A 13,180-nucleotide genomic window follows, 5' to 3' on the forward strand; every position below is an offset into this window, starting at 1 on the left:
CAGCTCGTGTTACGTAAAAGCTTTCTCGGCTTGCACTTCCAGACATCCCTTGGGTGGTGGCGCTGACAATATAGAGTGCATTAGATCCACTTCTCTGAGAAGCTGTAAGATGACATTTGTGTCCTTACACTAGTCAAATCTGGTTCTGGGCCAGAGCAAATGTACACTTGCAAAACACTAATGCTTTCTTTAGTCACCGGAAATTAAAGAAAAAGCTGATTAAGTCCAAATGAACTAACACTTGGCGCCTTTGCCATCCATTTCCCGGTTCCACTCTGCCATATGTCGATGTGTTTGAAGTTGCGTAAGCATGACCTCTTGGTTCACACGGCAAAATAGTGACTCATCAGATGCTGTAATCCCCACACTAGTTCGTGAATTAAAATAAATTAGAATTGCTTCGAACACGGCAGTCCAGTATAATCTGGACGACTTTCAATACAATTCATCCATATTGCTTGTTCTCGTTTTGAAGAGCTGTGTGCCTTTTCGCTCCCTAAAAGTGGGTCAGTCTGAGAGGTTTGGCCAGCCGGCAGTGTCCCCTGACAGATGGGAGTGACATTGTGATGGAGGGCAAAGCAGTGACGACAACGGTCTGTGAATCTAGTTAAAGGCCAACAGCTTTTAACAGATACAACCATAACATTCCCCAGTTGCTTACTCACATTAACATATGATGGCAAATGAGGCCTCATCTTATTATTAGTGGAATGCTGTGCAACAGCATTCACACTATAGTTCTTCAAATCTTTAATCATCTTATTTCAACCAAAGGTTTGCAGTCGAATAACTTCAGCCTACTTTCAGCTACAGAAACCATTCAAATATCAAAAATATTCAGCCTTTTCAGCACATGGTGGGAAACTTTCAACTTTTTCAAAATAATTTAAACTTTTTGAAATATTCGGCTTTTTAAAATCTTTTAACATGTAACTCAATGGAAGGAACCTTCAAATCCTCTTTTACCTACACCGTGCGCCAAATGCTTCTCCTTCCATTTAATATTGAACTCCTTCAGCCTACTTTCAGCTATAAACCATTCAACTATTAACTTATTCAGCTATTTCAGGACATTGAGGCTATACATTTTGTTGTTTATACCTTTTTTAAACCTTTTCTTTTAAATATTAAGCTTCTTCACTATTTTTCCTACTCTTCCAGTTTAACATTTCACTTTCAAGTTTTCAACAAAGTCATTGCAATGCATTTGAGCTGTAACAATTTAGATTCAAATCATTTCACTTTTCTGCATTTCTCCGCTAAGTTCAGCAACACACTTACTTGGTTTTTGTAGCTAAAAGCAGCTACAGAGACCATTCAACTAATACAATATTCTGCTTTTTCAGCTAAATTCAGCAACATATGTACACCGTTTACAGCATTCACACGCATTTTCAGCAGGAAATGCATTTTCTAGTTGCTCCTAATGCTCCTAATTTATACTTATAAATTCAGACTCTAAATGTAACAATGTTTATTATGCTGTATACTTGGGATAAGGAATGATCCCTTACCCCAAGTGATGATGTTCCAAGTATTTCAAGGTCTTGTTCTAGAGTGAGGCCTCAATGGACCGTGAGATGGGCCGAATAATCTATGAGTGGAAACGGTAATGCAGTCGCTTTACCGCACCATTGTGACAAAGAGAGAGCTAAGTAGGCAACGTTCTCAATAGACTGGTCCATCTTCGTTCCTACCTTCACCTATGGTCATGATGAAGAATGCGTCATGACCGAAAGAACAAGATCACGGATACAAGCTGCCGAAATGAGTTCTCTGGAGGGGGGCTGGCCTATCCTTAGGGAAAAGGTGAGAAGTTCAGTCATCCGGTAGGTAATCGGAATAGAACCGCTGCTCTTTTACATAGAAAGGAACCAGTTGAGGTGGTTCAGGCACCTCTTCCCTAGGGAGGTGTCCCAAGCATGTCCAGCTGGGAGGTGACAAAGGGACAGACCCAGGACCAGGTGGAGGGATTATATCTCCACTGTAGCCTGGGAGCGCCTTGGAAAGCCTAGGAAACCCTCTGTAGGAACTGCTCCCCCCGCGACCCTACCCCGGATAAGCTGTAGAAGATGGATGGATGTAATGCTGGGACAAAAAAGCGTTTGATTTGAAAAGTCCATATTCATCCCATCTCCATTTCCAAACATGTGCTTTTTATATACATTTATAATTTCCAGAACAGAAACATAAAACCAGCCAAATCTTGTCAACGTTTTTTTCCAAAAATACATTTGGATTCTTCTTTGCAAACACCAAATCCACAAAGTCTTTGAGATGTTTTTGATTGCAAATAGAGTGGACCATTTTCCATAGCCCTGGAGCCAGGACACAGGCAATGCTAACACAAAGACCAAACCCATTTCATGTGGCATAGCCAAATAATCATGTAATATCTCATGTTTCTGAAACAAAACAACACAGTTACACAAATTACACTGCAGGCAACAGACGGTGACTAAAGTTATTCACCTCTAGAGGTGAATTAATTGAGAAAGGAAATGGGTGAGAAACAATGGGTTCTCTGCTGAACCCATGAAAAAGCAGACCACCATGCATCTTCTTTCAATGAAAAAGTGCATTTCTTAAGACAACACAAAATAACTAAGATAGTTTGCTGAATTCCCTTATAATTAAAAAGCTGCTTGATTCAAACTTTTAATGGGACAGGTCCACCTAAAATCCAAAGTATATATTTGTCCAGTTAACTGTAGTGCTTTTTTTGTTATATTTAAGAGAAAATCTGTAGGCCTATGGTCTTCTTGGGGCACCTTTTCCTTAAAACTTGATAATTCATCACTAATTGAAGGATTTACATTTTGACAGAATCCATACCTCCGAGTGTATTTAGTATACAAATGTGTCCACCCAAGTCTTTTATCAAGCATCAGAGACCAGGGACATAACAAGTAACATGTAATAATGTATCATGTCCGCACTTTTTACTACCATTTATAAAAAGGTCTTTCAATGTTTCCATGACAACAGCACACTGGCTGGTAATGTGATTATATCAATGCATAAAAAGGGTGTTCAGTCAACAGTGAGACTTATATTTTCAGATGAGAAAAGAAGCAAGAATTTATTATTTTAATCTTAGGCCAAAGTAACTGGTCTGAGATTACACTGTGATGGCAACAGCGACTGTGCAGTGAGGGTATCCAGTTTAAGAGCAAAGTAACATTCACACCCCCTGAAAAAATAACAAAGCATTGCAGCGATCACTGGAAATGTTCCGTCTAGATCAAAAACCAACAAACAAAGGGAAATGTGGCAGATCAGTAGCCATGAGATTACCATAGGAACCCACAGCTGACATTAAAGTTGGGCTATATTTTAGTCTATGGTCAATTATTCTTATTCATACTGAAAACCTTCATTTTATTGCAGATGTCCAGTGTACTCAGGGACGTACAGCACAGGGTGAGATATCAAGCAACATCCATTAGAAACAAAAAAAAAAATCAGACAAAGAAATACATAAATATAAAAACACAATAATCAAGCAAACCATGAGCAGTCACCGGTGTTCAGTGATGCTTAAAATTAATGACACTCCTTCGTCCTTTTGAAGTTATAAATAAGACAAAAGAAAGGGAAGTGTACTCCCCGTTTGAGTTTCAAAAGGTAGTACAGATACCTGTTTATTTACAAATGTTCCTTGAGAAAAAAAAGCATTTTTCTACACTACCCGACAGATCTATCCAGAATCTAAATGGTACCTTCTAAAGCTGTATCTAACGTTTAACCTAGGATGAACTGGGATGTATAAATACAGCTTTTCCTTAAATGACCTTGGCCACATGAAGAGGGAGAACACCAGGTGTGTTTTCTGCCCTCGAGAATGATGTGTTTTACACTGCTGCGACAGGGGAAACAGACTAAAATGGCTGCTGGTGGAGACGGGGTGGAGGACAGTTTTCTAAGTAGGGATGTAATCCTGGTCGGCATGATGACTTTAAAGACAGAGTGACGATTGATTCAGTGTCTTTGCTCCACCCCCCCTCCCTTTCCCTTTCTGGCTCAAAATTGAGCATTTCTAAAATGTTACGAGAGCTTGACGGCAATCTTCTGGTCCTTCTTAATCATCCTCTGAGCGTCTTTCTCCAGCTTCTTCCTCTGCTGCTCCATGGTCCGCTTTTCCCTCTCAGCCATCTTCTGTTGTCTGTTAAATAAAAAGGAAAAAGAGCAATGTCATTACTGCGCACATCAAAAGAAGCTAGGTCAGCAGGGAAAACAAAATCCTGGTTCCTGCTCTTGGGTTTTAAAAGGGGGAAAAAGGAATACACTGCCACTTGCTGGCCAATGTGTGGAACTACATCACCCCAGTAAATAAATGAATATTAATACTGCTATTTTATATGATAAAATATGTAATGTGTTAATTGCTGTAAAGTTGCAGCTGCAGCCTTTTTCAAAAATATATACTGCTGGGTAGCTTCAGAATTTCCACAAAAGACATCTATAATTATTCATGCTAAATTATTTTACACAGTTTGTTTTATTAATCTGAATCTTTAAAGTAACTAAGCCTGTCAGATAAATGTAGTGGACTGTCCAGTATTTGAGTATGATTATAAAGATGCAGGAAATGGAAATCCTAAAGCAAAGAACGAGTAAATTGAGATTTCATTCAAGTACAGCAAGTACAATACTGATAAATACCATGCTCAACCAAAAAGAAAGGTGTGAATAAATCATGTAATGGTGCGAGAGTTAGTGAGCATTTTTGAAATCGTACCTAAGCACCTCCTCCGCCTCCCAGGCAGCGTTGGACTCGTCCTCCCAGGCGTTTGCGTTCTCTTGCCAGTTGTCCATTTCTCCCAGTTCAGCCTGCACAAAGGGAGAGTTCACAATTATATCCACACAACCAAAACCCAATACCTCTTAACTAGAAATGTATTCTGGATTTCAATGTCCTAGTTTAGTTATTTACCCTTTAACAAGTTGCTTTGGGTTTGTTGTTTTTTGCTCTTGTCACATTTTACTCAGTGGCCTGTATTTCACTGCAATATAAAAGTCCTGCACTCTATGGAAACGGCACAATAATGGCTATGGATCCAGCTACCATAACAACATACTGAGGCTTGCCAACAACTTCGCTTCTGACCCCAACCATGTCCTGATCAGTGAATATAAATTGTTACCATTAATTGGGAGATACAGAATCGCACCTTTTAAAAAGCTTGGACGGTATCTTTTTTTGTGCACCAGTCAATCCTAAAATCAAATAAAGTTTAAACCCAAATTAAAAGGTATGCTGAAGCGTGGTGAACATATTGTTATCGAACATAATGTAACATTTCTGGAAATCTTTTTTTTTTTATGTGTATGTTTGTCCTAGGGAAAAACATTTATAAAAAAAAAAAGGGTATTTCCGCAATATTACACAGATATAATTCCACAAATAAAAAACCCCCAAGTGAAATTACTTAAATCATGCAATACATTTCGAACTATTTACATTTCTACAATGTCTCTTGTCCCCTCCTCTGCTGTGTACACAAGCTGCAGTTCAGTCCAAGTTTCACATGTTGCTCTTAGACGAGTCCCTCATGGCTTCCCTGAGTGCATGACATTTGAAAGTGATTTTGATGAATGTTCCTTATGTTCAGCTAAGATTTGCTAAGCTTAGATATTAGAATCTATTATTCTGTTTCTGGCTATGATAAATGGTGGATTTTAAAGGCGTGTGGCGCAGTGGATAGAGCCTTGGTGTTGGGATCAGGGGGTCACAGGTTCAAACCCCACTGCAGTCAGCATGTCGTTGTGTCCCTGGGCAAGACACTTCACCCCAAATTGCTCCTGTGGGGATTGCCCACAGTATTGAGTACGTAAGTCACTTTGGATAAAAGCGTCTAACAAGTAACATGTCATGTAAAGATCTCCTACCATGATATTTTTAGGCATATATTATGAGTCTCAGACATATAAAAATATATTAAAAAAAATTCAGATCATGCATTTTAGACATCCCTCACATCCCTCTATTCCAGAATTGCTGATCTGGGTCCTTAGCTTGAAGAAAAAAAAAAGAGGCGGGGGAGCTTGTGCCTGCTCAGAATTATACGAGATACTCAGCTAAATGCTGCCGTGATGAAACGCCATATCATGTTCCAAACCACATCAAGGATTATTTCTGAAACAGTATGGAGTTTTTCTTTTTAGGGGGTTATGGGCTGATGATCGGAAGGTTGCGAGTTCAAATCCCGCCTGGAACACCACTACTAGTGTGCCCTTGAGTAAGGCACTTAGCCCTCAGTTACTCCAGGGAGAATGTCCCTGTTGGTCATTGTAAGTCGCTTTGGAATAAGGCGTCTGCTAAATTCCTAAATTGTAAATTATATTTTTGGGAGAATAAACCCCACAGATCCTCAGTGAGTGTCTCACTCATTAACAGTGCATGAACTCGCATATATTTTCTTATTTGAGGGGGGGTGGATGCGTGGGCCACCCGAATAGGTTAAGGGGCCTTTGGCTTTTCTTGCCGGGGGGGTGGGGGGGGGAACGTTAGGGTTAGTACAGTACAGGTTAGCTCTGAGTGTTAGCGATGTTTGCTAATGTATCAAATCAAGTTTTATTTATATAGCACATTTATAAACTATTTTTGGTCGAGCCAAAGTGCTGTACAAATAATAAAAATACCCTACAGTAAAGACATTTTACAGCTAATACAACAGCACAGTTTGTTCAGAATATCAGTATGAGAAAAAACGACACCCTCTGTCCTTAGACCCTCACATCGTACAAGGAAAAACTTCCAGAGAAAAACCCATAGTTTAAAGGGAAAAAATGGGAGAAACCTCGCGGAGAGCAACAGAGGAGGGATCCCTCTCCCAGGACGGACAGACTGTGTAAACAACGTTTTTAGAGATTTGGGTACGGAGGAAAACAGAGAGGGTTGTATTTTCTGACACTTTGTGAGTTCCCTTACACACCGGGGACACATATGATATTTATGTATAAAAGACATCAAAAAGTGTATTTTTCATGATAGATTCCCAACACCTTTCAAACCAACCCGGCAAGTTTCGGGATTCAGAGGGCTTACTGCAATGACTAAACAACCCACTGTGAAGGCATCGCAGGGAGAGCAGTTTGTGATGGACTCTCTACTGTAAAACTGTACGTCATAACACATATGTCACAAACTTCTTCTGTGCTTTGTAATTTGATTATTTCTAGCATACATGTTACACTGTACAGTCACACGCTGCATGGTGAAAAAATATCCTGGATTTAAGAGGAACTGAAAACCCGCCTGATGCTTTGGATGGTTTAAAGCTGTGACTTACTGAGGGAGGACTGAAGGACATCATATCCTGAGAGGCTGCCAGTCTGCTGGAGAAACCTGCTGAGCCATCAGGCACCAGGTAGTTCAGAGGCTCCCTTTTCTTCAGCACTATCTGCAGCATGAACACAGAGAGACAGGAGCTCAAACTGCAGCCGCAGCACTTTTACAATCACACTAGACATTTAGTAGCTTTTAAATTAGAATTTGACTGAATCAAAAACTTTAACCATACAGATTCACAAAGTCATGCAGTGACATTTTATCTGAATGAGATAAAAAAACATTATTTATCCTCGGGGGAACTGGGTTACGTAACAGTTGCTCAATTTTAATATAAAATAAAAATAATAATATTTAAAATAAACATAAGGAGTTTAAGTACAAATGTGCAACACAAAGACACAATTAAATATAAATATTTATATAAACATAACAAGTAGAAGTAAAAATATGTAACAAAAAAACAATATTTATACAAACAAAGTTAAAGTAATAAATGTGGACAATATATATTTTTTTAAATCATGACAATAAAATGTACATACATTATAAATAACTCAAGATCTCAAGAAAATAAGCAGCAATGCTAAAAAAGGTTATCCCAAAGCAAGGTAAAGGATAACATCAAGGATTAGTGTCTGTATTAAATATGTGATGAAATCTTAAAAGACAGCCAGCATTCCTAGAATGTCTAAGCATCGCTTTACTTCAACAGCTCATTCTATTTTAAGCTGCAATAAAATGCCGGAGAGACATGTAACTAATCTCACCAACATGGAAAAAGTGTTCAGGATATTCAGTATCAATAAATGTATGTTGTTGACAGCTGCACTGGGTGTGGACGTACCTTCTGTGTTTTCCTGATGGTGGGAGCCATGTCTTTGAAGTAGTCGGGCTCTTGGTCCATGTCGTTGGCTGTAGGTGAAACGTTTCCGTTGCCACCTTCGATCTTAATGCTTGTAGGGCCGTCTTCATCCCAGGAGCTCCATTCTTCAACCTCGGGCTGTGCGGTAGAGACAATAAAACACTGTCAAATGTATACCTCGAACTCAAGTGGAGGAGTTTGTTTAATATGTATGCATAAGGGAATTACATGCAAAATAACAATATGTCATCCAAAGATCACATGTAGTTTGCCTTTCCAAATATTGTCTCAGTGCGGGTGCTGTTCAGGGACACAATACTGACCTGTTTTGGTACGGATGATGAAAAGTCCACTGTTGTCGGGAGAGTTATTTGATCACCACTGAGCTTGCGGCCTCTTCCACTCCTGCAGAGTTAATAGAATACAAATAACAAAATTCAACCATGGAAATAACAGAAATGGTAAACCATTGTTATCAAACTCTACGGTCCGATCACTTTAGAGTAGATAAGTAAGGTTTTTGACTGCCACTGTTCTGTTACCTTTTGGACCAAATCCAGGAGGATTTTGAAATTTAAATAATACATGATAACTGCAAAGAAATGGGACATTTGTGCAGCAGAACCGTGAAATGAATTTTGCTTCATTAGCGTGTGCGGTGCTTTGAATTCTAAGTATTGATACACAGCAGATATCAATAGACAAAGTTTCGGCTGCAAACAGCTGTTCTACGCACCTCCCTCTGCTGATTTTGATTGATTATTAATGTAGATAAATCATGCATTTTTGTGACGACAGGTATGATTTGTTAACTTCTTAACAGCTGAGGTCAAGTCCAATGGGATTCATGCAATGTGGAATCTTGATGCCTTTGTCACGTTTCCCCTGACATTAGAATTAAGCTCTGGATTGAGACCCTTCATGAACTACTACATTTCATTGATAAATCAGCATGCATTAGACCCACTAAGAAAGCAAAAATAATTTCATGGTTGTTGGAAGTCACTTTGTTGAACAAGAGTATTCGAATAATCTGATATTTAGTTGTCCAGATATTATCATAACGTAGCAGTATACTGCTAATTTCTCAAAACGTTTTGCTTTGTTTGCCATATAGGTTTGCCTTTAAGCAAGTGCATTCAGATCACAAGAGTATCAGGGTGTAAAGGTCGTTGCTCGGTTGTGCTTACCTGCATATCAACCTTTTGAAGAAAGAAAGGAAGCTGGCTAGACATGTGCAGATCTTGAAGAGACGGAACTGAGTGATGGCCATGATGAAATTGAGCTGGTGGAAAAGGGAAGAGAACATATCAGCGTTTAGATCAACATTTAAGAACACGACTGGTTTTGCTCCAAAGGACCAGGATGTATGTAGAGCAACAGTAGACCAATACATATGACGGGTAGCATACAATTAAGAATAGTTGACGAGGAATCAGTCTTTAGAAAACAACATCATTCAAATTACATATTATTCACAATCTCAGCAGCTGTCACCTCTTATTTAAATGCCATCTGTATGTGAATAAACGGACACTTAGTAGATTGTATTACAATCATAACAATAGAATAATAACACTTATAATTTACATTACATTGACACATTTAAACTGTTGTTTGATACGCAATAAATCGCCATACAACAAACGGAGGTAAGGTTAGACACACGTTCTGTCAATATTTATACGACATTAACGTAACAGAATTACGACTTAAAATGAGCTTTTTGCGCGTATTAGCATCGTGCTAAATGCTCACCTTGCAATATGTCAATACACCGTGTACAGAGCAGCTGCTTTCTTCTTGTATGGTAGAAGAGGCAAGTTCATTTATTTGCTAATCGTTGCTTGCTAGCTTAGCCCACAGGAAAACATGATATCCCTGAAACCTTTACCTGTCTTTGTATAACGACCAATTGGCAAAGAAGAATTATATCGCTGTCATGTTAAAACCACGCATGTAACAGCCGTACACCTCAATGAGGTTTCAGGACAAAACTCCTAAATTCGTGTCGTCTCTCGTCTCTGTCCCATGGCTGCCATCTTTGAGCTGGGAGGAGCAGGAACAGGAACAGGGAAGTGCAGCGTGTTCGTGCTGCGTTCAGGTACTGTGGGAAATTAAGTACAACACATTACTCGTTATTCCCAGAGCCATGAATTTGGTTAATTCCATGGAGAAATTCCTAATTATAAACCTTTTAATTTGTGTCCGAATATTGTTTACGTATTCCAAGATATTTACAGTAGTGGGCGTGCTTTTACTCAACTAAATGTCGTAATTCCACTGTAAAGAAAACTGAAAACAACACAACAAACTCAGTTTCTATTTAAAGTATCGCAATCACAATTTTACTAAAAGTACATGAAAGCCTATTTGTGTTAAAATATTGTCAGCAACAAGTACCTCAATTTCCACTTAGGTAAGGTATATACAGTACTGGAGTACTGTGATTCACATTTATATTTAGATAAAATGATTGGCCTGAACTGTCGACCACAGCATGCATTTGGGAAGATGCATCAGAAAAACAGAGCAACAGACTTGGAACCTTTAAAAAAAAACAGCAACCTTGAGTGGTTTATTTCTTTACCACAATCATTCTTTTTTTTCAGCAACAAATACAACTATTCCTTGACATCCCATCTGTATATTGATGGGACAGATGGTTAATGAAAAGTTAATAGACTTCTTTGAGAAAAGAGGTATGGTGGAATCAAAGATAATTTCAATTTGGATCCAGTAATGTGTCTGGATGATTAGACAAGAAAAAGGCAGTGTTTTTTGAATAACAAAATTATATGACATACTGTGGTAAGAGGGGGTTCTGTTCAAATTATACTTAGGTGTGAGAGAAAAAGTTAAATAGAATTGTTACACAAAATGTAAATACCCCAGGGAAGTGTTCTAAGTTTTAGTTTATGTTTTATGGAAAGATCACAGTTTGAAGATGATAGGCAGAATAGCAGATTAAGAAAATAGCTACCGGTTTACAAGATGGAATGAAAAAAGGTAAACATTTAGAGGACGAAATGGGAGTTAAATGGTCTTTTTGTGGAATACATAATGAATTGACATTAACATGTTGAGAGCCTAATTTGCTATTTTATGGACACGTTAGTGTTAAATGTCATGAGGTGTCTTGCAGGTGTGGTGTGGTGTGGGGAAGTGATATTGCATCACTAAAATATATTATATATGCTGTACATAAGCTTATAACTATATGGAGGAATATCTTATTGTGGATCATTAGCTAAATCTTGGCTTGTGGCGGTGAGTATGATATTACAAGATGTGGCTTTTATGGGTTTAGTGGCAAGAGAACGTGGCACATGCATTCAAGTTGGGGCAGGAGAAATACCACCGACATGTAAAGACAGAAATCCTTACGCTTTGCTGAATTACTCTTCTCACATTCAAGAATAATATAAAAAAAGATGACATGTTAGTCCCAGCTCATTAAGATAGGCCTACCATTAGATATTAAAAAAGCAGTTAAAATAGAAAAAGATTAACAGATTAGTTTAAATTAAAGTTTTTCTGATTCGCTTTGATTCAAGATTCAAGACTCAAAGGCTTTATTGTTACATGCACAAATGGCACAGTTATGGCAATTAAAAGCTTAAGTTCAAGGCTCTTCCAACACTGCAACATATCATATTATTATGGCAAAAAATAGCACAAAAGGACATAATAGTGCAAACAGAAATACAGATAGAAATAAAATAGTGCAAGAGAATGGTGCAAGTGACCCAATGTTCAGGTAAATGCAGAAATAAGTAAGATATACACTTGTAAAATAGAATAGAAGGTTTTTCAAAAAATTAAGCGCATCTGAACAATATGTTTTGTATTCAAAATGTTTGGGACTGTGACAAATATGGTTTGAATTACAAGAGAGCTATGAGGATCTATTGAGATAAGAGTTATCTTGAAATACTTTTATTTCCATACAGGGTTAATTGGGAACTCCAAATTATTCCTTGGATTTGCCCCAACAACTGCCCATGGAGAGTTGGCAACAAACCCACTGCATATACTGTATAGTCATAGGCTGCTGATAACATCATGTACATTTCAACCTGGGTATTTATGATTTGTTATGTAAAACCATTCATTAAGAATATATCCATTGTAACTGCATATTATGAGTACAAATAATAATAACAGAACTGTAACTTTAAAAGTTTAATTGAGTTAAAGTATGTTTTGTTTTATTTAAGTCTAATCATTTACTGCAAAGACTATTGATAACATGTTAATGCACCATTTAATAATTAAAGATGATTTAGAATACAATTATTTTCTATTGTGCTATATGATTATTGAATTTGAATGACGCTATACATAGACAAAGTAAGTATGTTTGCTGTTAGACACATTTGTAACTCTCTCTGGATAATTTGCAGCCATAATGAAACGTTATTGTTATTAAGTTACTTCCGGGATTTCAGCCCCTCCCCTCAATCCAGTGATCATTTAACTATGTAGTAAATGATACAAAAAGACTTGTAGTAGCAGGGCTACTTGTTTCGAATTTTGGATTGCATATTATTTTGTGTAAATGTTTTTTTTATTATTTATTTATTTTTTATTAGACTAAGCGACTGAGAACATGGCATTTACATGTTTTCCAGACCGTCTGAGGTTATGCATGTAAGTACAGACCATGAAGCAATAGTTATAAGGTTATGGAATGATAGAGGACCTATAGATATAGTAAATTATTATAATCCATGTGGGAAATTAGATCAAAGTATATTAGAGGATGCTGGGGGTTCACTGCAAGACAAAGTAATATGGTGTGGGGATTTTAATTCACATAACTCGCTATGGGGAAGCAGTAGTACAGATCCAAATGGTGCAGTAGTTGAGGAATGTATAGATGACCACGGGCTAGTGTGTATTAACACTAAGGAACACGATATAATTGCACGAAGAATATAGAAACAGTACTCGATCTGACATTTGTATGTAGTGCTATAGCAGGTATAAGTACATGGAATGTGGTAAAGCATACTACC

The 13,180-nt window shown here is 37.8% G+C and overlaps 1 protein-coding gene across 2 annotated transcripts; it reads right to left on the reverse strand.

Annotated features, from left to right (window-relative positions):
- Positions 1-3,125: 3,125 nt before the first annotated feature.
- Positions 3,126-10,236, reverse strand: ebag9 (estrogen receptor binding site associated antigen 9). 2 transcript variants are annotated; one of them, XM_034127977.1, is made up of 7 exons: positions 10,054-10,236; positions 9,350-9,444; positions 8,483-8,564; positions 8,142-8,297; positions 7,296-7,406; positions 4,742-4,833; positions 3,126-4,165 (listed from the first exon to the last, which is right to left on the reverse strand). In XM_034127977.1, the coding sequence occupies exons 2-7, from the start codon at positions 9,430-9,432 to the stop codon at positions 4,048-4,050; spliced, it is 642 nt and encodes a 213-aa protein (XP_033983868.1). In that variant the 5' UTR covers positions 9,433-9,444; positions 10,054-10,236; the 3' UTR covers positions 3,126-4,047. The 2 variants fall into 2 exon arrangements, with proteins under 2 accessions (XP_033983868.1, XP_033983869.1); XM_034127978.1 differs by having other exon boundaries at positions 9,918-10,236.
- Between the last annotated feature and the right edge of the window lie 2,944 nt (positions 10,237-13,180).

This window comes from Trematomus bernacchii, unplaced genomic scaffold (assembly GCF_902827165.1).
Source record: "Trematomus bernacchii unplaced genomic scaffold, fTreBer1.1, whole genome shotgun sequence".
NCBI lineage: Eukaryota > Metazoa > Chordata > Actinopteri > Perciformes > Nototheniidae > Trematomus > Trematomus bernacchii.

What these genes read in the sequence shown, in the direction of transcription:
- ebag9 (XM_034127977.1), bottom strand. Translation starts at nt 9,432, where the DNA reads ATGGCCATCACTCAGTTCCGTCTCTTCAAGATCTGCACATGTCTAGCC. An exon ending in CCATCAGGAAAACACAGAAG is followed by an intron (nt 7,407 to 8,141) that starts GTACGTCCACAC and finishes TTCATGCTGCAG; the next exon opens with ATAGTGCTGAAGAAAAGGGA. An exon ending in TGTCCTTCAGTCCTCCCTCA is followed by an intron (nt 4,834 to 7,295) that starts GTAAGTCACAGC and finishes CCCTTTGTGCAG; the next exon opens with GCTGAACTGGGAGAAATGGA.